The sequence below is a fragment of the Pholis gunnellus genome (assembly GCF_910591455.1).
Source record: "Pholis gunnellus genome assembly, chromosome: 17".
Taxonomy (NCBI): Eukaryota; Metazoa; Chordata; class Actinopteri; order Perciformes; family Pholidae; genus Pholis; species Pholis gunnellus.
Genome location: NC_136544.1, coordinates 15,635,508 through 15,659,411, shown reverse-complemented (window position 1 = coordinate 15,659,411; position 23,904 = coordinate 15,635,508). Strand labels below are relative to the sequence as shown.

At 43.4% G+C, this 23,904-nt stretch overlaps 2 protein-coding genes across 2 annotated transcripts; one reads left to right on the top strand and one right to left on the bottom strand.

Annotated features, from left to right (window-relative positions):
* Window positions 1-16,834, top strand: atp2a1 (ATPase sarcoplasmic/endoplasmic reticulum Ca2+ transporting 1). The gene is made up of 25 exons (XM_079177419.1): window positions 1-145; window positions 252-388; window positions 1,528-1,545; window positions 2,008-2,090; window positions 4,872-4,976; window positions 6,770-6,908; window positions 8,136-8,216; window positions 8,304-8,389; window positions 9,174-9,329; window positions 9,498-9,639; window positions 10,428-10,594; window positions 10,700-10,788; window positions 10,918-11,020; window positions 11,130-11,261; window positions 11,399-11,524; window positions 11,727-11,945; window positions 12,052-12,163; window positions 12,259-12,482; window positions 12,610-12,830; window positions 12,936-13,138; window positions 13,482-13,567; window positions 13,692-13,825; window positions 14,482-14,599; window positions 15,042-15,159; window positions 16,486-16,834. The coding sequence occupies exons 2-25, from the start codon at window positions 271-273 to the stop codon at window positions 16,494-16,496; spliced, it is 2,991 nt and encodes a 996-aa protein (XP_079033545.1). The 5' UTR covers window positions 1-145; window positions 252-270; the 3' UTR covers window positions 16,497-16,834.
* Window positions 16,594-23,788, bottom strand: rabep2 (rabaptin, RAB GTPase binding effector protein 2). The gene is made up of 11 exons (XM_079177420.1): window positions 23,578-23,788; window positions 21,840-21,995; window positions 21,381-21,457; window positions 20,904-21,281; window positions 20,729-20,824; window positions 20,528-20,626; window positions 19,658-19,768; window positions 19,128-19,206; window positions 18,700-18,854; window positions 18,281-18,397; window positions 16,594-18,182 (listed from the first exon to the last, which is right to left on the bottom strand). Exons 1-11 carry the CDS (start codon window positions 23,600-23,602, stop codon window positions 18,078-18,080), a joined length of 1,398 nt encoding a protein of 465 aa, XP_079033546.1. The 5' UTR covers window positions 23,603-23,788; the 3' UTR covers window positions 16,594-18,077.
* Between the last annotated feature and the right edge of the window lie 116 nt (window positions 23,789-23,904).

Below are 23,904 nucleotides of genomic sequence, written 5' to 3'. Positions count from 1 at the left end.
GTTCAGGGCTCCGAGAGGAGAGCAACAGCCCAGCGAGAGAGAGAGAGAGAGAGAGAGAGAGAGAGAGGGGGTAGAGAGAGAGAGACAGTGTGAACGCCGGGGGTGTTGCCAGTTTTTAATCCCAATCCCACACTTCAAGAAAGTGGTGGGTGAACATTTGAGCTTCACTTTGTTTTTACTGTCAGTGTCGGGCCGACCTCAGACTTGATGTGATTGTTTCTGTGTTTTCTATCCCTTTTTGTTTCTCGAAGCCTCTCCGTTTCATCGAGGATGGAGAACGCACACATGAAAGAGTCGCCAGACGTTCTGTCTCACTTCGGCGTCACTGAAGAAAGCGGCCTTTCGCCTGAGCAGTTCAAGAAGAACCTGGACAAGTATGGCTTCAACGGTGAGGGAGATGGATGGATGGAAGGATGGATGGGTGGAGCATTGGAAGTGTGTAAAGAAAGAGTAGTAGTAGTTGTAGAATCTCAGGATGAAGGAACGCATCTTTGGATTTAGCTTGGAACAGAGAGTGGAAGCCATAGAGGCAGAAACACAGAGCACCTGCGAGGTTTAGCAAGATGAACTGGCACAAACACACTGAAGGGGAGGAGAAGTAGTGATGAACTGGCACTGTGTGAGATGTTTTTGATGAAGGTCTAACTGCGGGAAACAAAGTGCGGGGTGGGGGGGGGGGGGGTGTTTGTGGAGCAGGTGCATCAGCGTTTCAGGTTTCTGACAATCGCTACTGGCTTTATGTTTGATTGAAGATTCTTTATTTATTAGTGAATGAAAGCATGACAGCTCATTCGACTCAAGGTCAACCTACTTGTTTACCGACTGCCTCTCACACAGTAGCCTCCCTCAGTGGGATGGAGGTGAGCGAAGTCTATTCGCTGAGGAAGGCCATGAAATGCAGATGAATGCCCTATAGAAATGCGTGTAAGAGGACCTTGAGTTGAGACTGTCTTTTGTCAAACTGAGTAAAATCAGGCATTTGAGAAAACACTTGCAATAGGAAATTTAAACTCGTCATAGCGGGGGATGCACAGGCATAATTATCATTAATGATCTCTCTGTTGCATTTAACAGTGTCCTTTGAGCTGGGACAGAACTGTCGTTAATGTTGCTTATTATTAATTGTGTAATTATGTATATTTAAAATGCAGATTTGTATCAAAAACAAGAGTAACTTGGAGTTGTTAGCGCCTTATCGTTGCACTAAATCGTGCTCAATAGGTTGCAGTAAAAGTTTGACATCTCAGCAGATAAATGGATGTTGACAGAGTAACAAAGTAATTAAGGTAACTGTAAAGGTCAGTTATTAAAGTCACATTAATTGTGTCATAAACTGGCAGAGGTTCAAGGAGGCCTTAACAAACCAGCTGCTGCCTAACATTAATTAAGCACTATCAATAGTGCAGTAGATAATAGTTTCTGTCCGGTGGTTTTCATTCTTAAATGGGTCAAAACGTTAAAAGCGATGCAGTAAATGTGGCGGTCGTCTACGCTTTATTAATATTGTTTGTGTCTCTTCCCCCACAGAGCTGCCAGCGGAGGAGGGTGAGTCCACTCTAAGCCTCAAAACACCTGCTTTTCAATTATTAATGTTTGAATCACATGTCCTTTTAACTTTGTGCCACCCGGACACACCTGTCCCTCACACACACTCGTTTATCCGACACCTGCCAGTGGCTTCTTCTTCTTGTGGTGCCACTGGTTGTTGTGGCACACAACTCAAGAAATCAGCTGATCCAAAGTTTGTCTTTGGAGATGTTGGATGTATGACTTCGACAGTTGTTGTCCTTTTTAACCCAAACTTAGTTTGAATGCCGTGCAGATAGTTTAGGTGGCAGATATTTTTTGGCTTCATCACAATCAATGCTTCTCCTACTGATGCAAAAACACGTATATTATTGAGATTATGTTGACATTCCATTACACTTATACCATGTAAATATACACAGTTGACCACACACACTCGAATGCTGTGTTGGATGTGATTTGATGTATACTTTTTAACAGGAAAGACCATCTGGGAGTTGGTGATGGAACAGTTTGAGGACCTGTTGGTCAGAATCTTACTGCTGGCCGCCTGCATCTCTTTTGTGAGTTTGCTCACTTTTCTCTTTGACATGATACGGTGTGATTGTGTTTTCATTGTACGGTACATACATCCAGGGAGCCTGCAGAGGCTTTAGAACACGGTCATTGTGTATTTAAGGATTGTACGGTGAAAAGACAGATGTTTGTTGGAATATGGGTAAAGGTGCGACATATTAGATCACCGATGACGTCTTTTTCCTTCTTAACTTTTATTTTAAAGAGTCTGAATAACCGAGTACAAACAATAGATGGAACAAACATCCCTCATGAGTATGAAGTGTTGAAAAGAAGAAAGAAAAGAGAGTAGATTTTCTCATAACTCTCAATCTAAAGGTTAGACCTGTTGCTTAACATTTCATCACAAAATATGATTACGTTTTTAGATGACACGATTATATTATTATACAGAAGATCATCAGTAGAAATCTGAGAACCCTCAACATTTTGTGCCAAAATGTATTATATATTTGACATTTTAACACAGTTTACAGCCTTTGAAACTCATGCATGTAGCATGTTGAAGCTGACCAATTAGACAGTGGTATCAATCATTAAAGCACTTTCATGACCTTGCTCCAACTCGTCCATAACCAACTCGTCTTAGCAAGCTTAAATGGTTCTTTTTAAGTCTGAATTTAGGGACTACCATCATCCTGATAGAGAGAGTCAAATATTAGCTGCTCAAAGTTATTGCGAATAAGGAGAGCATTTCTTGCATTTTAACGTAGCGTGATGTTGATGGAGCGCCTCACAAACAGACCTGAAGTCTAATAAAGTTAAAGCAAGTAAAAGGAAGAAGATTGGACTAAAGTTCAGGCTCAATAAAGAACCTGACGGTGACGGTGAGGAGTGCAAACTGTGAGCTGCATCTTTTCTGACCCCTCGCCTGCTTTGTTTGTCACCACACACACACGCTCGCTCACTCGGGCCGACAAACACAACGACCGCATCGCTGAGTTATTAAATTACATTTGGACCCATGTCCTCACTCTCATCTACACCAGGAATCCCCCCCCCCCTCTCTCTCCCTCTCTCTCTCTCTCACTCTCTCTCACTCTCTCTCTCTCCCTCCTGCCCTCCGCTGTTGCTCTCTCCAAAACAGTTTTGTGGAGGAGAGAAGGCTGGACAAATTGTCTTAATCCTCGATCTCTGCCCTCCAGCCTCCCTGCTCAGCTGTCACTATGGCCTTAGAAGGTCTGACGGCTGTGTGAGTGAGTGTGTGTGTGTGTGTGTGTGTGTGTGTGTGTGTGTGAAATAGAGAGAGGAAGTTTAAGAGAAAGAGAGAGTGTGTGCACATATGCATAGCAGGAGCTTTATTTTAAGAAAGTCTCAAGCCAGGATGAGAAACTGTATCCTGAGACAAAGGTCAGGGATGGAAGGAACGAGGGATGGCTTGCAGCAGCAGGAGAGAGTGAGAGGGTGAGGGAGAGAGGGAGGGGGGGAGTCGAGGATTGGGTTGCACAATGGCATTGTTTGTGTGACAAACGAGGGCAATAGATTCAGAGTCGTATACGGTTTCTAAAAGCGAGAACACTAAATGCTGCAGACACACGCTCATCCTATTCATACACACAGGAATGTCCCGCCGCTGCAGCGCGCTGACAACCTCTGACGCTCATTCCGGAGATCGATTGTGTCTTTTGAAGGGAGGCAGGGTGAAGACAGGCCGGAGAGAGTGAGCGACTATTTTGGGAAGAAAAAAAAAAAGGGTGAGAAAAGATGTGAGATGAAGAGCGGCGCAAATGAAAAAGCAGATTACGACGAGGAGGAGCAGAGAGCTAGACGTAGAGAAGGACGGGCCTCTCTCTCCGGTCCGCCGGCCTGCAACTAATCTGTGTCAATGTCAACACGAAGGCTTTCCGAAACAGACTCCCACTCCCGCTCACACGTGTTGGACCGTAGAGTCACATGTAGAGGAAAGACTTCACACGTAGGATGACATAAGAGATAACAATGACACATTTGATCCAGTGATGGTTGATAACTGTCAGAAATAGATCTGTTCTCTATTCTGTTTAATGCTGACCAGTAAAAGATGATACTGTCGCCCTGAGAAACAGGTGCACAACAGAGTATCACCAACAGTTACGAAGTATATCAATAACTCAAGATTTAATCTGTGTAATTATCTGATTAACCTCTTCAACCTCAACAGATCCACTAGTTGATCCTTCATTAAAAAGATGCCCAAACCCACAGACCTTTGAAGATAATGAATGAAGTGTATATAAAGAGATGCATAAAGCATATACTGAGCAACTAAGGGCTTTTTTATATCATTTCCCCAAATTATTGATGGCAGAAAATTGTAAAAACACCCATTACCAGTTCCCAGAGCTCATGTCAGTATATAACATGTTTTATTCAACCAACAGTAAAAATATCAAAAATAAATGATTACATTTTTACATTTTAAAAGCAGAAATCAGAGAATGTTTTGCATTTTTTCTTGATAAATGACTTTGATAAACAGTTAATTGATCATAATTGTTATTTTTGTTTAATTGACTAATCATTTTGACTAATTGATCTTCGGTTTTTGGACTGTCGGTCTATTTAAAGACTTCACTCTGGGAACTTGTGATGGGAATTTGTTGCCTCTGAATAGTAATAAGTTTTGTTTTGTTTAAACATAAAAATTATAATAAAAGGGGATAAAGTCTGAGATTTGTAACTGGCTCTCTGTCACCTCACTTCACAGAAATCCTAAACGTCATAAAGTAAAAGATATTTTCATTAAATGTTGCATTCTGACATGCTCCTCCTCCCTCCGTCTCTTTCAGGTGCTGGCTTTGTTTGAGGAAGGTGAGGAGACAGTCACTGCCTTTGTCGAGCCCTTCGTCATCCTCCTCATCCTCATTGCAAATGCTGTCGTTGGAGTGTGGCAGGTCAGTGAACACACACACACACACACACACACACACAGAGGAACAATCACAAGGACACATACCTTCCCATGAATGCTGTCTTTTACACACACACACCTAAATAGACTCTTATACTTAGCAACAGTCACACACAATAAATCTCACACGATGGACGGCCTGTCCAGGTCACGGCCCGTGTCCTTTACGGACAGCTCGCACGCGGGAGCTCAGGAGTTCGAGGGAGTCCAGAATGAGAGGCATGACGTCAGCCGGAGGTGAAAAGGCCAAAGGTTAAGCCAACGGAGGGGAGGGGAGAGGGTGGGGGGAGGCGGACTGGGACCCTTGAAGGCTCAAACTGCAGTCTGCTTTGTTACAATCCACAGTAAAAATACAGTGAGACGATTGAGTTACCACAGGCCTGGGGAGTGTGTGTGTGTGTTTGCGGTTGGAGAGAGGGGGGTGGGCGGGTGGGGGGTGGGTTCATACGAATCCTGCGGCAGTCATTTGGAAACTATGCACAAGGATTCACACATGGGGGGTACGGGAGAGAATGGAGAGAGGGAGGGCGGCGGGCATAAAGTGGGCTTTACACTTCGAGGCGGTCGAGAGCGGCCTTGGAGGAAACCACAGACTGAACCCAACATCAGTCTGATGGACTTCATCAACCTGCTGATCAGCAGACAGACTCCTCACACCGCAAACACACACGACAGTCACTCAAGATGTGTTCAACGTCAAACTCTAACGATAGTTTAGCATCCCGTTACTCGAGTGATGAGTTTGGTGACTGTGTTTGTTCTCCTGTTCTTTAAGATGTATGTGAGAATTTACGTTATTTCTATTTCCAAAGTCGAGACGAAATGAAAAATAAATAAAAAAATGTCCCTTTTAGTTCACATCCGTGGTCATGTTGTGCACCTATTTAACAATAGATGCAAAAAGAAAAAAGAAAGAAAGAAATATTTATTTAGTATTTATTTATCTAAATTGAATCGTCTTTTCTTCCCGTAAAACTAAAAATGAAGTGTGCTTACGTAAGCTAGTACCAAACTTTAAGCGATCAGTGTGTATGTCAATCAAGATCTAATATTATTATAAGTTATTTGCTGATGTTACAGCACATTCAATCAAATCTGACCAAACCAAAAACTTTACAAATACATAGTTTAAAAAGATTTTCTTTCTCTTTGATTGTTGCCTCTTTAGTCAATCATTTATGTTAAAGAGAAATAATTAAGGCCCCAGAAATTATTCTAGAACAAGTTTTCAAGGGCTTTAAATAGACTAAGTAGTCACACATAAGCCTCAATGATTTATCTCTCGTTGTCTGTACTTTATGCAAAACCAAGAAATATTCAAACAGTATTTTACTTCAAATGTTATGCAGACTGTAGATGCTATCACTGTTTAATATGACGTTACAGGGAGCGGATAAAAAAACAGGAAAACCTTAAATACAAGCAAATGCAACAATATGACGAAAATGACCTCACACATTACCAACACTGTGGAAAACGTATTGCTGGAACGGTATTGCAGGATTATTGTATGGGATTATATTATTTTGTATTCAGGTTATTTTGTCCAACAATTTTAACTTGTACAATTTAATAACTAGCATTCAGGTTTATGACTCCTTAACTTATTATAGTTCATGTTTTCCTATAGTGTCACAATGCTGGTATGTGGAGTTTCACACTAATCCAGGAGAGACGGGCACACCGGCAGAGTTCCTCTTGAGTAGTTATGGTTGTGGTATTAACATTGATAGTCAGTAATACTAATGTTTTATGTTTTGTATATTTTCCCAACAGGAGCGCAATGCAGAGAGTGCCATTGAGGCTCTGAAGGAGTACGAGCCTGAGATGGGGAAAGTTTACCGGTCGGACAGGAAGAGCGTGCAGAGGATCAAGGCCAGGGAGATCGTTCCTGGGGATGTGGTGGAGGTTTCCGGTAAGATTCCCAAAACTGAAGGAGCTGTTCAGCCACTGAAAACGCTCCAGGAACAGTCAAGTGTAAAAATAGGTGCAGCAGCAGTGAATCCTCAGGGTCACAGAATATCTATACTTGGAGCAGACAAAGGTGCACAGGAAATCCTGTAATTTCAGTGTTATGAAGTGACTCAACGCAATCTACAAATATGCAGACAAAAGCCACACAGGGTTAAAGGTCAAGCCCAATTTCCTGAAACTAACCCTTCAGAATAGGACTTTGTTGTGTCCTCAGGAGACGAGTAAGCTAAAGAAGCAGCAGCTGACATTGGGACATTTGAATTAAGTAATGATAAAGTCTGGTAAAGTAAAACATTCTTGCTTCGGCTTGTATCTGAAAGTCAAATCACGATATAGTTGATACTATATACTAAGAATAAACTGTAATAATATTCAGAACGCACTTTCACTATGTAGCGCGTACTATTAATTAAGCCAAAGCTCATCTCTGCGGCTTATTCAGGACTTCTCAACCTTGGAGCTAGACAAGCAAGTGTTTTACGGACTGACTCTCAGTGCAGAGGAATGATAATCAACTCCAAGCGTGAGCTGAAAACATTTCAAACAGATGACTTTTGCCCTAGAAACTCTTATTTTGTTTGACTCCTGTTTTCACATAAAGCAGAAATCAAGCTTCTGGGCCCATTCGCTCATATACTTCAAAAGAGTCACATGCATGTACGTGTGTGTGAGTCTGTGTGTGTGTCTGTGTGTGTGTGTATGTGTGTGCATGTGTGTGTGTGAGTACATGTCTCCTTATGTCCTTGAGAATGAACATGGGCCCTTTTAAGGCAGTCACAGAAAAAAGGGGTGGAGGGGAACTCAAGGAACTTGCTGCGGGAAGAAAAAAAAAAAAACAAGCTTGAGTATAAATACACTTGATATCGCCGGCCGGCTCGCTCCTCTGTCTCTGTCTCTCCCTCTGTTTGCTGTACACCTGTTCTTTTCATTTCATGATCTCCCCAAGGTCTCCCTCTCCCTCTGTCTCGGACTGTGGTATCAGTTTTCAACAACAACACTATCCATCCAGAATGCTAAAACCAGTCAATCAACCCCCCCCCCCCCCCCCCCCCCCTCTCTTCCTGCTGCAGCCCAATGCTGCGGCCGCATTGATATGAAGCTGTTTTAAACAAATCAAAATGGTCTGATGAACCTTTGCGTGCGTCTCTCTGTTTGTGTTTGACCCTAGTCGGTGACAAAGTGCCAGCTGACATCAGGATCGTCTCCATCAAATCCACGACCCTGCGCGTGGACCAGTCCATTCTCACCGGTAGGTATCTGGGGGGAAAGACAGACATGATGTCTCTTTGATTGTCCGCTTCCTCACCTGACCACCTCACCTGTGTGTCTCCCGTAGGTGAGTCTGTCAGCGTGATCAAACACACTGACGCCGTCCCAGACGCCCGAGCTGTCAACCAGGACAAGAAGAACATGCTGTTTTGCGTGAGTCTTTTTTATGAGAACTTTTCCACCTTAATGTGACATACTAAATAAAGCTCCTGTTGTTGCAAAATGATGACCCCAATACAGGCTGAATCCACCCACACATGCTCCACTTGAGTGTTGTGGAGGACAGTAACCAGCGAACAACTAATAGCAGCTTCGTTAGGCTAGCGTGCAACGCTTACATGCTGAGGTTTAGCAGATATATCGTTATGTTAAGCATGTTAATAATAACTGTATTTATATAGCACCTATAAAAACAGAGTTTACAAAGCAAAATCAAGACAATACAACAACAGAAAGCCCAACAAAAGCAAGACAAACTAAGTAAAATTGAAACATACAATACAATACAATAGATGAAACAATAAAACCAATCTACAAACATATTAGATGATAAACATATTAGTTAGCCTGCTAGCATCATTTGGACCAAACCCAAAGCACACCTGAGGCTGATGGGAATGTCATTACCTTTGCTGTTATTTCAGGAGAAATCAAATCTTTACCCGGTGATGGTGCTGGAGGAAAAGTCATGGATCACTAAAGTTATTACAATTCATCCTGAGGGGGGCGTGAATGCACTCCGAACAAAATTTCATGACAATTTCCCCAATATCTTTCACTAAAAAACAAGCGATCACCAACGCCAGTAGGATTCATCCTCTGGGGATCATGAATGTATCATGGCAGTCCATCCAATAGCTGAGATATTTCTGTTTGGTCCAGATTAACTAACTTTCAAATGTTTTTTTTCCTCCATCTCTGCTAAAACTCCGTTCAGGGAACCAACATCGCTGCAGGAAAAGCCACTGGTGTTGTTATTGCAACTGGCGTCTCCACTGAGATCGGAAAGATCCGTGACCAGATGGCTGCCACTGAGCAGGAGAAGACCCCTCTGCAGCAGAAAATGGACGAGTTTGGCGAGCAGCTCTCCAAGGTGGGTGAGGCAGACGGACGAATCTGAAACAGCATCACCACGGCGACAGTCGTTATCTATTGATTCATTTAATAAAAAGAGGACTAATACTGTTTTAAATGAATTAAGATGGGAAATGTGTAGACAAAACAAATGTCTCACACATCCCTCTGACTGCCTGTCCTCCAGGTCATCTCCCTCATCTGTGTGGCTGTGTGGATGATCAACATCGGACACTTCAACGACCCCGTCCACGGAGGCTCCTGGATCCGCGGGGCTGTCTACTATTTCAAGATCGCTGTGGCTCTGGCTGTGGCTGCCATCCCTGAAGGTAAACCTTGAAGGATTGTCTAAGATTCGTCTCGTGCAGCTCTCCTAAGATGACGCTCCATTCAAAATCAAATAAGAGCCACTGGCTGATTGATCATTATAATATTATACAGTCACATTGAGGAGTCTGCTCACAGGTCTTGGGGAGTAGTATACTATGTGTGCCAGGTTTTGACAAAGGAAGAAGAATGTGTCTCTCTGATGCATTGATTTCGGGGTTTTTTTCCCCCGACAATATGATAGGAGCATAATGAATTCTTTCATTCTGTTCATACCTTGATTTCCTCAAGGTATCAGCCATCAACTCTTGAATCAGAAACCTTTTTGCCTGAATGGCACCGATTAAATACTGCGGGACAGAAACGGTCTGAGATTTAGAGGTGCTCGCTGTCACATGAGGGTCAGCTGCAGACTGTGGCGATGCTCGTCACACACCATGGTCTGATGATGCCAAAACGACGACGTCATCTGCAAAAGACAGATGCCGCCATAATGTCACTAAACTGGACACTCTCCAGACCTTCTTCACATCATAGTCAGAGTCGATTTTTGCCAAGAATCTGAACACAGATCTGACTGAGGGGCTTGCAGCAGCCCCCTCCCACAGGAATACCTCAGTCTGGGTGTCCTCCAGCTGATGGGTTTAGGGACCACAACTGTTGTCTGGAACCCAGTGGCAGGTGGTTTTGAGCAGACAATGTCGGATCATTCTTTCTTGTCACTAAGTTGTTCTTAATGTTTATTTCATTCAGTACCTCCCTGCCTAATCTCCCGCTCCGTCCACCGCAGGTCTGCCCGCTGTCATCACCACCTGCCTGGCTCTGGGAACACGTCGCATGGCCAAGAAGAACGCCATCGTCAGGAGCCTTCCCTCTGTGGAGACCCTGGGCTGCACCTCGGTCATCTGCTCCGACAAGACCGGTACCCTCACCACCAACCAGATGTGTGTAACAAAGGTAGGTTCACACGCAGCACACCGATATCACCTTCAATCCAGACAGGTGGCGGGAAATAAGAGCAGATCTAATGAAATGTGTTGTTGTTTTTTTGTTTCCATGCAGATGTTCGTCATTGATAAAGTCGACGGTGACAATGTTTCCCTCGGTCAGTTTGACATCTCAGGCTCAAAGTACACCCCTGAGGGAGAAGTGTAAGTGTCAAAAGAGTTCAAAGTTAATCTCACAAGAACCTGCGCACACATAAACACCACAACCCATTCTTTTTTTTGACTAAATATCTTATTTAATTCTAAATATTTTTGACAATCTTTTTTCACCAGTACAAGGAATGGATCGATTGTGAAGTGCGGCCAGTTCGACGGACTGGTCGAGCTGGCCACCATCTGCGCTCTGTGCAACGACTCTTCTCTGGACTACAACGAGGTCTGCAGAGCGTTCGGGACAACTTCTGTTCATGACATTCGTGGTTAATTGTGATCCACGGCCCACTTCAAATGTAACGTTTGTTCTGTCTTATTGCTCCATGATGCAGTCCAAAGGTATTTATGAGAAAGTGGGCGAGGCCACAGAAACAGCGCTGTCCTGTTTGGTGGAGAAGATGAACGTGTTCAACACTGAAGTGCGTGGCCTGTCCAAGGTGGAAAGGGCAAACGCTTGCTGTTCTGTAAGTCTACAACATTTGTTTTTGCTGTAGCAACTTAAAGGTGATAATATGTCAAAAACAATAATATGGGCCAGACTCAACCTTGATTTTAGATCATTTTCCTCCGGTTGACCTTCTTCTTCCTCATGTTCTAACAGGTGATCAAGCAGCTGATGAAGAAGGAGTTCACCCTGGAGTTCTCCAGAGACAGAAAGTCCATGTCAGTGTACTGCTCTCCTGCCAAGTCTGCCAAATCCCCTGTAGGAAACAAGATGTTTGTCAAAGTGAGTGTGTGACACAAGACATACAGTACACTTTCTGTGGTCACTCTATAAAAGTCTAAAACAGAAGCTATGATGTCACCATAAAACAGCCTCTAAATTTGAAAGAAATGACCGAAATGAAGTTCAATGAATCAACTGATATATTATTCAAATACCATTCGTTGATGGATGATGTTGCCCGTTATGTTAACTCCATCCACAGGGCGCTCCAGAAGGAGTCATTGACCGTTGCTCGTACGTTCGCGTGGGCACCACCCGCGTACCCCTGACCAGCTCGGTCAAAGACAACATCCTGTCGGTCATCAAGGAGTGGGGCACCGGGCGGGACACCCTCCGCTGTCTGGCACTGGCCACCAGCGACACACCTGTTAGGAAGGAGGACATGAACCTGCAGGACGCCACCAAGTTCGTTGACTATGAGGTAAAGGCAACTGATGAGGAAACGTTGAGGCAGAAATGTCACAAAAACAATTGTTGGGATGTTGCTGTAGGCTACACTTAACATCTTGTTGTCCTTTCTTCTCCAGACTGAGTTGACCTTTGTCGGCTGTGTTGGCATGCTCGACCCTCCTCGTAAGGAAGTCGTGGGCTCCATCGAGCTGTGCAGGGCTGCTGGCATCCGTGTCATCATGATCACTGGTCAGTAGACTCAAAACACACTCTCATCTCATCGTATAAGAAAACAAGCAATCTCTTAAAAGAAACGACTAAATCTTCATTTCTGTCCTCCCCAGGCGACAACAAAGGCACAGCTGTGGCCATCTGCCGTCGTATTGGCATCTTCACTGAGGAAGAGGATGTCACTGGCAAGGCCTTCACCGGCCGTGAGTTTGATGACCTCGATCTGTACGATCAGAAGATCGCCGTTCGAAAGGCCGGCTGCTTCGCCCGAGTGGAGCCGTCCCACAAGTCGAAGATCGTTGAGTTCCTGCAGGGCTTCGACGAGATTACCGCCATGGTGAGCAGATAAAAGATAGAGAGCGCACGCGTTGTTGTTTCTTGTGCTGAAAATGGAACGAGAACCGTTATCTTAAAAGTATGGATGGGCAAAAACCATAACTTATCTCCCTCCACCCTTCACCAAGACTGGTGATGGAGTAAACGATGCCCCCGCCTTGAAGAAGGCGGAGATTGGCATCGCCATGGGCTCTGGCACTGCCGTTGCCAAGTCTGCCTCTGAGATGGTCCTGGCTGACGACAACTTCTCCTCCATTGTGTCCGCCGTAGAGGAGGGCAGAGCGATCTACAACAACATGAAGCAGTTCATCCGCTACCTCATCTCCTCCAACGTCGGCGAGGTCGTCTGGTGAGCACATCCTTTGCGTAAGCGGAGGAGAGGTGTGATAATAACTTTTACAAGAGAGTCAAAAACTAATAAAAAATCGCTGTACTTCCTCTCTCCGACGCTCAGTATCTTCCTGACGGCTGCTCTGGGTCTGCCCGAGGCTCTGATCCCCGTCCAGCTGCTGTGGGTCAACCTTGTGACTGACGGTCTGCCCGCCACCGCGCTGGGCTTCAACCCTCCTGACCTGGACATCATGAGCAAAGCCCCCCGCTCCCCCAAAGAGCCCCTCATCTCTGGCTGGCTCTTCTTCAGATATATGGTCATCGGAGGTAAACATGTTCTCGCTCGCACTGCAGACAAATCCCTCCTCTGTTGTGGCAATTTCGTTTTATTTTTGTCTAAAATGGCCTCCAACCGTTTCTGACAGAACACTCGCAGAGAATGTTCGTCTAAATGATGTTGTTGCCATGGTAACCCATCCGCCTTCTGGGTACAGTGCGCCAAATTAACATTGATTTCTTCACAACAGCGACTTCATCAGAACCTCTCTGGCTGTCGGCAAACGATTAGCTTCCACACGTCTATTGATGATTGTAGGATTTGAACTGTTGGATGAATAGTTGGATAAATAAAAAAATACTTCTTTATTTAACACGTTAATATCTCCTCCAGGTTATGTTGGTGCTGCAACTGTCGCAGCAGCTGCCTGGTGGTTCCTGTACTGTGACGAAGGCCCGATGGTTTCCTTCCACCAGCTGGTTAGTATTCACGCGGCGTACGCCATCCAGCTGCTGTGACTAGAAACCTTTCATGTAAACTAGGACGGATCTCAGCTTCTCAGACTTCTTTAGTAAGATGTTACGTCTCCGTCTTCCCCCTCAGTCACACTTCATGCAGTGCCACGACGAAAACGAGGACTTCACCGGGATCGACTGCGATGTGTTTGAGGCCGCCCCCCCAATGACCATGGCTCTGTCTGTGCTGGTCACCATCGAGATGTGCAACGCTCTGAACAGGTCTGACGACACGGTCAACTCGTACTTCTGTGACTAAGTACATTCACTCAAGTACTGGATCAAAGTACACATTTAAAGTACTTTCCATTTGATGCCAAGTCAGAAGCACTATTTTCTTGTAGAAACAGTACTTTTACTTTTGATATTTGAAGTACAATTAACTGATAATACTCCTGTACTTTTATTTATATGGGGGTTTAAAACGCAAGACTTTAAAACTGCTGTGTTGGTGCTTTTACTTTAGTACTTCTACCTCCACTGAGTGAACTACATAACAGTATTTAAAAAGAAAGTTAAAATTATCTCCCAATAGAACGACAATAACAACAGTAAAAAGTGACACAGCAGTAATAATAATGCATTTATAAAACATATATCAACATTACACTCATGTGGGAACCGTGGATCATATGCATGCAACATATCAGAAGTGTGATAACTCTGATTATGATAAAGACGCAATACACAACATCTACCTTCAATGATCAACATATAAATGTGTCACATGCTCATTTATTTTCCTACATTCACCTCAACACACAAACACACTTTTCACACATGCCCTCAAACATGTTCAGTCTGCATTAACGTTCCCCTCCGCCTCTCCCATCCAACCCCACCTCCCTCCTCCTCCTCCTCCTCCTCCTCCCCCCCAGCTTGTCTGAGAACCAGTCCCTGGTGCGCATGCCCCCCTGGAGCAACCTCTGGCTGGTGGGCGCCATGAGCCTCTCCATGTCCCTTCACTTCATGATCATCTACGTCGACCCCCTGCCCGTGAGTCCGGCCTCCTGCACCACAAAAACAAACATCCATCTCCCTCGACTCCTCCCTCACACACACACACACGCACACACACACACACACACACACACACGACCTCCATGTTGCCATTGCTTAAATACTTAACAGACGATGCACCGCTCAGCTGCCCAAATTACTAACAGAAGTGGGATTTAAGGTGGCATACAATCAAACCAGCTGCTCAGCTTTGTGAACTGCTCAAATGGTGTGATTGTTTTTTTGATGTGAACTTGTATCTTCACCTACAATAGTGTCGAGATACAAATTCACAGGAATGACAACACATTGTTCAGAGGGAATAACACTACTGATATTCATACGAGCACTGACGTTAAAATGATTTTACAGCTCGTTTCTTATTGGTAGTTGTGCTTCTAGTTTGGCAGCTTTGACGCGACGTTGCTCTCGTCCACAGATGATCTTCAAGCTCACTCACTTGAATGTGGAGCAGTGGTTGATGGTGCTGAAGCTCTCCTTCCCAGTCATCCTCATTGATGAGGTCCTCAAGTTTGTGGCTCGCACATATCTGGAGGGTAAGCTAAACGCGTGACCCGTGTGCAACACGTTTTCCTTCATTCTATACCTGTGTGACGTTTATAGCGTGTAAAACAGACGTTAACGTGACTTCATCCTCCTTTAACATTTTAACCTGAACCTGTGCTACGAATGTCTCCCAATTAAATGTGTGATTTTAACCTCTTTTCTTCTTCCTCACACAGTTGTAATGATCTCCCACCCTCTTTCCTCTAATCTGTTTACTCTGATGACATGTATCTAACTTTCCTCTCCTTGGATGCTCTTTTTCACCATTCCCTCTGCGACAGTCTAAACCTATTCCCCCTCCTCTACCCCCCTGTGACAAAAGGTGTTCCCCTGACTCATGCTCAAGGTTTAAGCACTCTGCACCGTGCACAATCGTTTTGTTGAGTCTTACAAATCTTTCTGGACTAACACATTTGGATCCTGAGTGCAGCCGTTTGTCTGACTTTACATCTTTCTTGAATTGCCAGAAGAAATCTAATACTTGGTCTCAGCATCATACGTAGTATTTGCATAGTTGGTGTTTATCATTTAAAGTTTGAATTTGTTACTTTATTGCTGACAGTAGCTTGTAGATCCGCTCAGAGTAGAAACAGCAACATTACGATGCTTTTAATGTGCTCAAACTTGTGATTATGTAAAAGCAGCCTTTTATTAATTTGACTTTGCTCATAGAAAAAACACATTTTTTTACTGAGTTTAACTCAAATATATATTTTCATTATACTGTATTTTAGCTAATGGGCATTATTTTTCCCCGCTATGTGAATCTGGTGTTTAGCTCAAGAACCGACTAAAAATGCATATATGAAGATTTGATTTTGGGAAATATGCTAGTTTGTTTCCTTGCCTAGAGAATCCATCCATGCTGGAAACAGGTGGATGGATTCATGGATGTATTAATTTATAAAAGAAATGAATAATTCAGAAATGTAAAAATGTAAATTTGAGATTCCAGGTAGAAACTGGTCCCAGACAAGAATTTGCTCCTGTAAAAGAAGCACATTTTATTTTTTACACTTTGTTTGTTGTACACATTACACCAAAAAAATATTTTAGTTTAGTAAGTTTAGAGAGTTTAGGAGGAGCTGGAAGACGTTTTTTGTTACCTTTAACAGAGACGTGCTAGCTGTTTGGTTATGCTAAGCTAAACTAGCGAGGATGGAGGAACAGTGTTAATCTCATCATCCAGCTAACTCGAGGCAACAAATCAAATTAGCATATTTCCCCAAAACAAACTCTTGACTCGATGCTTTTTACTACTCGACCTCAGCACACTGCCATCACCTCACAGCTGACCTGCTTGTTTTCCTCTGCAGGGAAAGTCTAGAGGTAAAGAGCGACAGAGCGGCTGAAGCAGAGAGAGAGAGAGAGAGAGATAGAGAGATAGAGAGCGAGAGAGAGGGGAGACGCAGAGGATGGAGAAGAAGAAGGCCGAGCGCTCCCCCTGAAGGAGTGCTCGGATGACAGTCACTCATCAGAACATCTAGTGGCATGAATGCAAAAGAAAACACATACGCCATCTGAAAATACACCAAAAGAAAGCTGCAAAATATTTTTTTCTGTGTATGTACTGAAGTTAATATATAGGTGAGAGTTATTAAAACTATCGTGTTGATTCTATTCTTAAAGAATAAAGATATGTATTAAAGAAAGTCTTGGATGTCACCGTTTTCAATTCAGTTTTTATATATATATATATATATATATATATAAATAATGTCGTTAATAGATGTCGAGCGCTATTTCCTGACATTAATCAAGCTTCTGTAATGCAACAGAGCACAACAGGAATAATGAGGTCAATAACAATCAGTAAACAAGGTGTAACTGCAGGCATCCAAAAAACTACACATTTATGAACGTTTGGTTTATGACAGTTGTTGCACAAGTGAGACAGTTACAGCAATTATCACAATGAAGTCACAAACTGATGTATAACTGTATTAGTACTTAGAGATCTGTCTACAGTTAACTCTTTACATTATTCAGGGATTTATAGCCGGTGGTAAAGTTGTTAAAGTTGAATTTGCAGCGGCTGTACTTTGTATTATTTTCAAGTTCATGTATTTCAAAATAGGTTAAATGTAAATGATCCAATTATACGGTATATTAAAGTATATTGTGTAGAGAAATATATTATTATGCACATCAGTCTTTTACATTTTCCGTTGACCCTTTTTACATATTAGGCGGCTCTGCACGGAGCTCCGAGCCCAGGGTGGAGAAACTTTATCTTAATATTTGTAATAACACGAAACAATCTGGAACACATTCACATTCCTTCATAGAGTTTTTCTGAGCTTCTGTTCAAATCCACCGTCAATAATTAGCTTGAAGTCTAAAAGCGACTACGGACAAGATTAGTTAACAAAGCTGAGCTAAAATAAAAAGACAATTAATGCTTGTGATGAAAATCCCACCTGAAGTTCATTTAGGAGAGTTTCTACTTTGTGTCACTATTCTTCATTATTGCACTGTGAACGTTTGCGTATCAATTAGTGATACGGTGAAATAAGGAGCGTTGGAATGTTGAGTGTTTTGCTGGAATCATGTCAGTTTTAACAGAAAACATTTACATGTGTGTTAGTACAGGATGTAAGACAAAAGGGGAATGTGAACAACGTCGTCACTTTGGGAGCAAAGCAACAGTCTGTTCGGTTTCAGTCACCGAACCGTCACCTCAATCACAACAATAACGTCTCTTTAGGAACATCGAATGTTAGCAGTGCTAGCAGCACCAGCTGTGATAATCCCAGTGGTCACGACAGTATTTCACGTGGTTGGTTGGTCCTTTTTGGAGAAGTTAAATCTCCGTCTGTGCTCTTTGGTTAGATATATATATATATATATATATATATATATATATATATATATATATATATATATTAATATATATATATATATAAACTCAGGAAGCGTCTGCAGGCGGGGAACCAGCTTCACTGACTCTCTCCTCCAGGATTTCTCTGACTTGTTCAAGACTCTCAGCCTGCCGAATTACCTCCAGCTTCATCTGAAGGGACAGACGGGGATCAGAATTATATTTATATTTTTTTTTTACCATCGATCCTCCACTCAAGCAAACGTCCACAACTGTATATTGCGTCTCACCTGCAGCGACTGGGAGAGCTGCACAAAGTCCCTCTGGACGGTCTGGATGGTGTCGACCTGCGAGCGCATACTGATCACTTGGCTACGCAGCTCCAGGCACTGTTGATGCAGAGACGCCTGACAGCCACGGAGAAACAGGGTGATGGATTAGCACTGTTTTGAATATTCACAATGTAAGCGTAACAATTCACGAGTCGGGTTTCAGTATCATAGATCCATGGCCCACCACGATGTGTCACACTTGATCCTCATTATGTTAATATTTCAGTATTTCTGAGAATGAGAGCGGCCCTCTACAGACGGTATTCACCACCAGTACAAATAATCAGCACTACAGACTGAGGCACAGAGGCAGCAGTGATCATTACAAGCATCAGCAGGAGCACTAAAGCTCGGTGCTAAAAGCAGGTTGGATTTACTTTGTCGTCAGTGAGGGTCTTGTTGGTGCGCTGCACGTGAGACAGCGCCACCCGCAGGGCGTCCAGTTCAGTGCGGCAGGCCAGCAGCTCAGCCTGCAGCTGGTCCTTCTGACTCTGGATCCTCTCCGTCTCCGTCTTCAGACTGGACAGCTGCACTGCACGCAGGAGGAAGGACCGAAGAAATACAGTTCATGACAAGTGGCCTCTTATTTATTTAGTTTAGCTAAACCAATCACAAGAGCTAATGATTTGGCTTAGCAGACTAATAATAAAGTTGTGGACTCACCTTCTAAAACTTCTGATGACAGTAGTTGTGAGTGGGAGCAGGCAGGAAGAGATTAAAACATGGTTCAGTGTCAAGACAGTGAGTGGTGCAAACCTGTCCTGAATAGATATCATATATAATAATGATAATATAATCCACAGACCGTTCTCCTCTGTCCGGGTGTCCAGCTGCTCCCTCAGGTTGACAATCTCGATGCGGAGCCGCTCCTCAGAGTGCGCCCCCTGCAGGTTAGAGTCAACAGTCAGCACAGCAACAGTCACTGCTGTTAAAGCTGTTCAGGAATAAACACAATCTGATCCTCAAATTAAAGACACCAAATAAACTATTTAAACTAACAACAGATACTAAAAACAAATATATACTTCCAGAGCCAGGACAACGACGACTTGATTACAAAATGAACCTCCAATTAATTAAACCTTTCAATATTTTACAGTCATCACAACAACTATCTGCAATCAAGAAAAGCAGCAACTAGCTAAAAGGGAAGTTACATAAAAATAAGCTTCCCACGGGTTTCTGTTCCCTTTACAACACTGTGTGAAAAGATTAAATCACATTATTCTCATTAAACCGGATGCAATTAATGTCAAATACGTTAGTTTATTAATTGTGCTAACATGATACATAACATGATATAGTGTAAATGAAAACCTAGAACAGTGATTCTACCTGCAGTGTTGCTGGGAACGATGAAGAGTCTGGTCCCTCCTCCTCCACCTCCTCTCCTTTCAGTCTGGACAGCTCACTGCACACCTTCCTCTGGGAAAACGATAACTCTGCCTGGACACACAGATGCAGATGTGAACACCTACGTCTACTGAATGAGGTCATCTTACCTTCTGTAATATGTAATAAGCAGCTAGGAATCTAGTGACTTCTGTCGGCTTCATCACTGTGTGATGGATGAGTGAGTCATGGTGCACTCGGGTTATGCGTTTATGGCAAAAACTCAATTTAAGAGACGAAACTTCATTTCTGTTCTTGGCGTCTTTTTCATTTTAATCAAGATGGTTGAAATACAAAACAGCAACATAAAAGGTAACATTTAAGCCTGTAAAGTAAATATGCAGCTGGAGCCAGCAGCCAGTTAACTTAGCTTAGCATAAAAACTGGAAAGGGAGGGAAACAGCCTGGCTCTGTACCTCTAAAGGTCACTAATTAAACACTGTTAGTGTAATGTGTACAAACCCTCAGTGAAATGTCAAATCATTATATTATGTGACAGACTTTCTTGGCAGGGGGCTGGCAAACACCAACATATAGTACGGGACATCCCCCCCACTAAATACACAATTAGTTGTTTTAACACTTTTATAAAAGCTGTGTAGGCAGATTTTGTTACCTGCTTTGGACGGAGCCAGGCTCGCTGTTTCCCCCTCTGTTTCCTCCCTTTATGCTAAGCTAATTTAACTTAATTCAACTCGCGGCAATAAAGCACATAAAAGGTATTCCCCAAAATGTTGAATTCTTCCTCGAAGGTAAATCACCATCCCTGACGGAGTCACAAACACTCCGTGGGATCGACATCATGTGACTCACCAGCCGACTCTGCACGGCATTCTGTGATTGGCTGAAAGATTTCTGCAAATCCTGGAGGAGGGCCTCTGAAGTGTGGACCTGACACTGGAGCAGTGATACCTGAACACACGAACAGATGAACATGTGTGTCAGTCTGCACACGTCACATCCGCTGTGTGATTGTGCCTGCTGTCGACACACACTCAGAGCAGAGCTGCTCACCTGCTTGTGTGTGTGGTTGGTCTGTGTGTCCAGCTCCCTCTCCAGCTCCTCCTTCTCAGCCTGCAGCCGACTCGCCTCCCCTCGCAGCTCTGACACCTGCCCAACACAGCACACCTTCGTTACGCCGCTACGTCATTTGTTGTGTGAAACCTGACTCTTGATACGAACACTGTACCTGAGCATTGAGTGCATCCCAGTCGCCGTGCGTGACCAGCCGGTGACCGGCCGGCGGCAGGTAGATGGCTTCTGGCACCAACGTTCCTGTGGACACCAGAGAGTCGGTGTCCTCCTGAGCGTGGAGTTTTCTGGGCAGAGAGGGCGTGTCTAACGAGAAGGAGGACAACGAGGCCGAGTCGCAGTGCCGCAGTGAAAAATACGCCTCTGACGAAAGAGGAGCCCCTTCTCCCTCCGCCACCGCCTCCAGCTCCGCCGATTGGTTGTGCCTCCTGTCCGTCGGCAGCGCGGCCTCGGCCTCCGTCAGGCTGTTGGTGATCGATGCGGTGGATTCATTGCTGGGGACTTCGGCCTCCGTCCTGCCTCTCCGTCCACTGATCTAACAGGTAGAGGGGAAAACAAAAATATGACCTGGGGTTACGTCCAGGACATTTGGGAACACTTTAAGAAAAGAAAAGACACAAAGACAAACACGGACCACGGTCGGTCCACTGGCTCTCCTCCACTCCGCAGACTGAAGGGCGGATATCCGGGCCTCGTACTGCGCTGCCGTCTCTGTGAAGACAAAAAAGCAGCATGAAATAATGATTTAATCCTCCAGTCAGATGAACAGTATCCGGTTTGTCTCAACAAAAAAAAACGTTGCATAAACTCACCATACTTTAAAGTCTTGCTAATAAAACAATCTCAAAAGCAGCTACACTTTAACTTATACATTTAATTTTAATTCTTTTAAAAAGGAGTATAACTTACCCTTCATGTAACTGTTTCCCTGTCCTCTCCTGACCTTTTACCTTAGTGAATACCTCAACTACATAGTTTAGAAACTACACAAACAGGATACGAAATGAGAGTAAATACTTTTTAACGTGAAATCAGATAAATGGGCACATACGCACACACAAACATGAAGGCGCTGAGACAAACACACACTGACCTCTCAGGGCCTCCTGCAGGGACTGGATCTCTTGATCACATTGTTTTTGCAGCTCTGCCAGTTCCTCCTGTTTGCTCAGCTCACAGATCGTCGCCACGCCCTGCCAGTGTTCGGCCTGAGATCGGAACTCGGCTAGCTGGGCCTGCAGGCCGGCCTCTGAAAAATGATTTAAGAAATGTGTTTCAGCTTCATTAAGTTGTTTTGAAGATGTTTGGGATCAGTAGGGTTGGACTCACACACACACATAATAGGGTAAACAGCAAGCTGTCAAAAGGAGTCTGCATTACTAGCAATCAGACGAGTAAACGCTTTACTACAACATAAGTAGAAAGATCACCCGACTTTGCAGCATGTAATTATAAATTCTTTGCATCATTTAGTTTTGTAACGCTGCACCCAAAGCCTTTAAATACAGGTCAGCCAGTCACGTAAGAGTGTGTTTGTGTTTGCATGAACAAGGATTAGGCCGTGAATGACCCCACCTGATAATATTCTTAGTTTTTTTGAGTATATGCGCGGAAACATAAGCAATCGTTCACATTGCTGAGCAAACTGAGATCAATGAGAATGAGCCCCATTTATAAATCAGTCTAATGAGTAAATATACTGAAGACGTCCAACTGACTCCACTATAGTTAATGGAAAATAGCAATAATAACAACAAAATCAACCACAGGTATGTCGTCTTTACTTCTGACCTTATTAAAACCCAATATGTAGAAATATATTATATTATAAAAACATATAACCCCTCTGTGTGCCACAAACCAGGCTGACACATGTAATGAAGGTGACAATACTGAAATAACCATAAAACATTGCACCAAATAAGAAAATATGATCACGTTAGTTATTTAACAACAGAGAGGTGAACTCCCACAGCAGAAGAACAAAAAGACTTGTTTGGATTTGGGAGAGGAAGAGCTTTATATAAAGTAACATAATAAACAGTTATAGAGCTGGAAATGTATTTAATCCTGTTTTACAGCATTAATGTGTCTTTATCTGTGGCATGTCATCAGGTTTATGAGTTATTCTCTTTACATTAGGAAGTATCAAGATGATTAGATAACACGAAGTATGTGTTTTAGCTGTCAGGGCCCTGGGGTCTATTATTGACATAACATTATTATTACCGTATATCATTACAGGTGCCAAACTGAACTATTGATATATTTATGGATGTAAAGACTCCACCAACATGTACACAATGTATTACATTTCTTTGACTATTGTGATGAATGTCTTCTGATGTTGAACAACTTTACAGCAACACTTTAGTTGAAGTTGAAGGTAAACCTTTAGCTTGATAAGCTGCTGTTAAAGCCCTCTGCAACAGGTTTTAGTCTAAAAAAAGCACCACATCTACAGATTAAGTTGTTGTAATACATATGAGTTGATACAGTCGTCCCATAGCGGTGATAATAGCACATTAAAGACATGAAACAGAGCTCTCTCGCACAGAGTTAGCGTTTATAAGAGGTCCAGAGACCACAGCTTAGACACCAGTTAAGTTAAGCTAAAGTGTTAGCTTGGGGCTAGCCGCGCCCTTTCATTCCTATGGTCAACGATGCTAACAGGCCGTTTTGTCGGCTAACGGACCACAGTTGCTTCACAATCAACAGGTTAACCGTTAATGCTCATTCAAATTAAAGCCGTTAAACAGTCAGTGACACCTCACAACACGTCACTGTGGAAGTAAAGCTCATTCAAGTTGAACGTTGATGTTTTTTATTACCTGTGTCTTCAGTCTTTGAGCTCATCTTCAGCAGCTCAACTGTGGCGAAGAAGGAGAAGAAGAAGAAGAAGAAAAAGAAGCAGAAGAAGAAGAAGAAGAAGAAGAAGAAACACGTCTATCAAAAGTCCGTGAAACGTGTCGGAGTCATTTTGAACGAGCAGCAGTGTTTTTTAGTGTGGAAACGATCCGCGCAGTGTCAACTTCAGGAAACAACTTCCCCCGGTCTAAAGCCTGCGGAAATCACGTCAACCTCCTTCCTGTTCTCACGTGTCTCTCCCTGTTTGACTTTTAATGTCTCTGTTTTTAAATGTCAAGAAAGGTGTGAAC

Coding starts and splice junctions, on each gene's coding strand:
- rabep2 (XM_079177420.1), bottom strand. CDS start 23,602: ATGAGCTCAAAGACTGAAGACACAG. Junction 21,996..23,577: donor CTCAAAGACTGAAGACACAG/GTAATAAAAAAC, acceptor ATCATTTTTCAG/AGGCCGGCCTGCAGGCCCAG. Junction 21,458..21,839: donor CCTGCAGGAGGCCCTGAGAG/GTCAGTGTGTGT, acceptor TTGTCTTCACAG/AGACGGCAGCGCAGTACGAG.
- atp2a1 (XM_079177419.1), top strand. CDS start 271: ATGGAGAACGCACACATGAAAGAGTCGCCAGACGTTCTGTCTCACTTC. Junction 11,946..12,051: donor CCAAGTTCGTTGACTATGAG/GTAAAGGCAACT, acceptor TTTCTTCTCCAG/ACTGAGTTGACCTTTGTCGG. Junction 12,164..12,258: donor CCGTGTCATCATGATCACTG/GTCAGTAGACTC, acceptor TGTCCTCCCCAG/GCGACAACAAAGGCACAGCT.